We start from the raw sequence: 1,097 nt of genomic DNA on the forward strand, positions 1-1,097 counted from the left end.
ATGTAACTGTGAACTGGTTCCACTTTTGCACATAACACTCATTCCTATGCGATTAGGATTACAGCAGAATGTGTTGGCTTCACAAATGTTACATTGATCTACAGATCACAGGCTCGGCAGACTTTCCCTCTCCGATGATCTGCCTCTGGTCAGTCTGACGGTCGACAACGTCCACCTGGAGCACGGCGTGGTCTACGAATATGTGAGCACCGCTGGCGTCAAGAGCCACGTCTTGGAAAAGATCGTGGAGCCCAAAGGCTGTTTCAGCCTGACCGCTAAGGTAATTATGACGCGAAAAAAAATAAAGGTTTGTTTACAGGGTAATATCTCCAGAAACCACATTAAACTGGCCTTATGTCACAGTGAACCGTGCCTCACCCTAAAACCCACAGGACTAATCTCACCCATCAGATTCTTAAATTACAAGTGGTTGTTAATGTTAATGTGTACGGCACTAATTATACTTTTAATTTCACCTTATAGGACACCTAAAACAAAATGTTCTCACAGGAATGGCCGCTAAAAAGTGCTGCACAGCTAATCTAGTTCATTTAATGCTTGTTAATTGGGTTTTGTTTTGTGTGTCTCNTTTTCCACAACTCTTAATCTTGCATTCAGCTCTGTTTTAATTAAAAATTACCATTATGCTTTTGCCCGATTCATGACTGACTTATTTTGCTGTGCAATCATTCTAGGGTATAATCAGTCTAACTGATATTATCTTCTTCTCCCTCAGTGTCACTGGGTGTTTCGTGCTTTTGAGGATACGGAGGAGCTCCAGAGACCCACAGGTGAAGACGAGAAGGAGGGGTTTTGCTCACTGGAGAACGGGTCGGACCACGAGGAGGAGACCACCACCACCAATGGAACAGGTGCAGCATGATGCAGAATTATACAGTTATGCATGTTGTATTTTTTTAAATATGGAGTTTATTTGTGGCAGCTCAGAATCGGAATCACCTTTTATTGTCATTATAATTTACATTACAATGAAATTGGATTTGCTGCTCCAAGGTCCTTTGTTTTGTAGACGAGATAAAGTAAAATAAAAAATAGACACAATAAAAGAGATAAGTTAAATATAATGAGATAAAATG

The 1,097-nt window shown here is 40.7% G+C and overlaps 1 protein-coding gene across 1 annotated transcript in view; it reads left to right on the forward strand.

The window, feature by feature from the left end:
• Window positions 1–104: 104 nt before the first annotated feature.
• The window catches only part of LOC106533497 (phosphatidylinositol 3,4,5-trisphosphate-dependent Rac exchanger 1 protein), a gene marked incomplete at its 5' end in the record, with an annotated part of 20,747 nt that continues 19,754 nt past the window's right edge, over window positions 105–1,097 (forward strand). The window contains 1 exon segment of the mRNA XM_014029830.1: window positions 105–280. Within this exon segment, the coding sequence (XP_013885284.1) occupies window positions 105–280 (176 nt within the window).

This window comes from Austrofundulus limnaeus, unplaced genomic scaffold (genome assembly GCF_001266775.1).
Source record: "Austrofundulus limnaeus strain Quisiro unplaced genomic scaffold, Austrofundulus_limnaeus-1.0 Scaffold957, whole genome shotgun sequence".
In the NCBI taxonomy this organism is placed as follows: domain Eukaryota; kingdom Metazoa; phylum Chordata; class Actinopteri; order Cyprinodontiformes; family Rivulidae; genus Austrofundulus; species Austrofundulus limnaeus.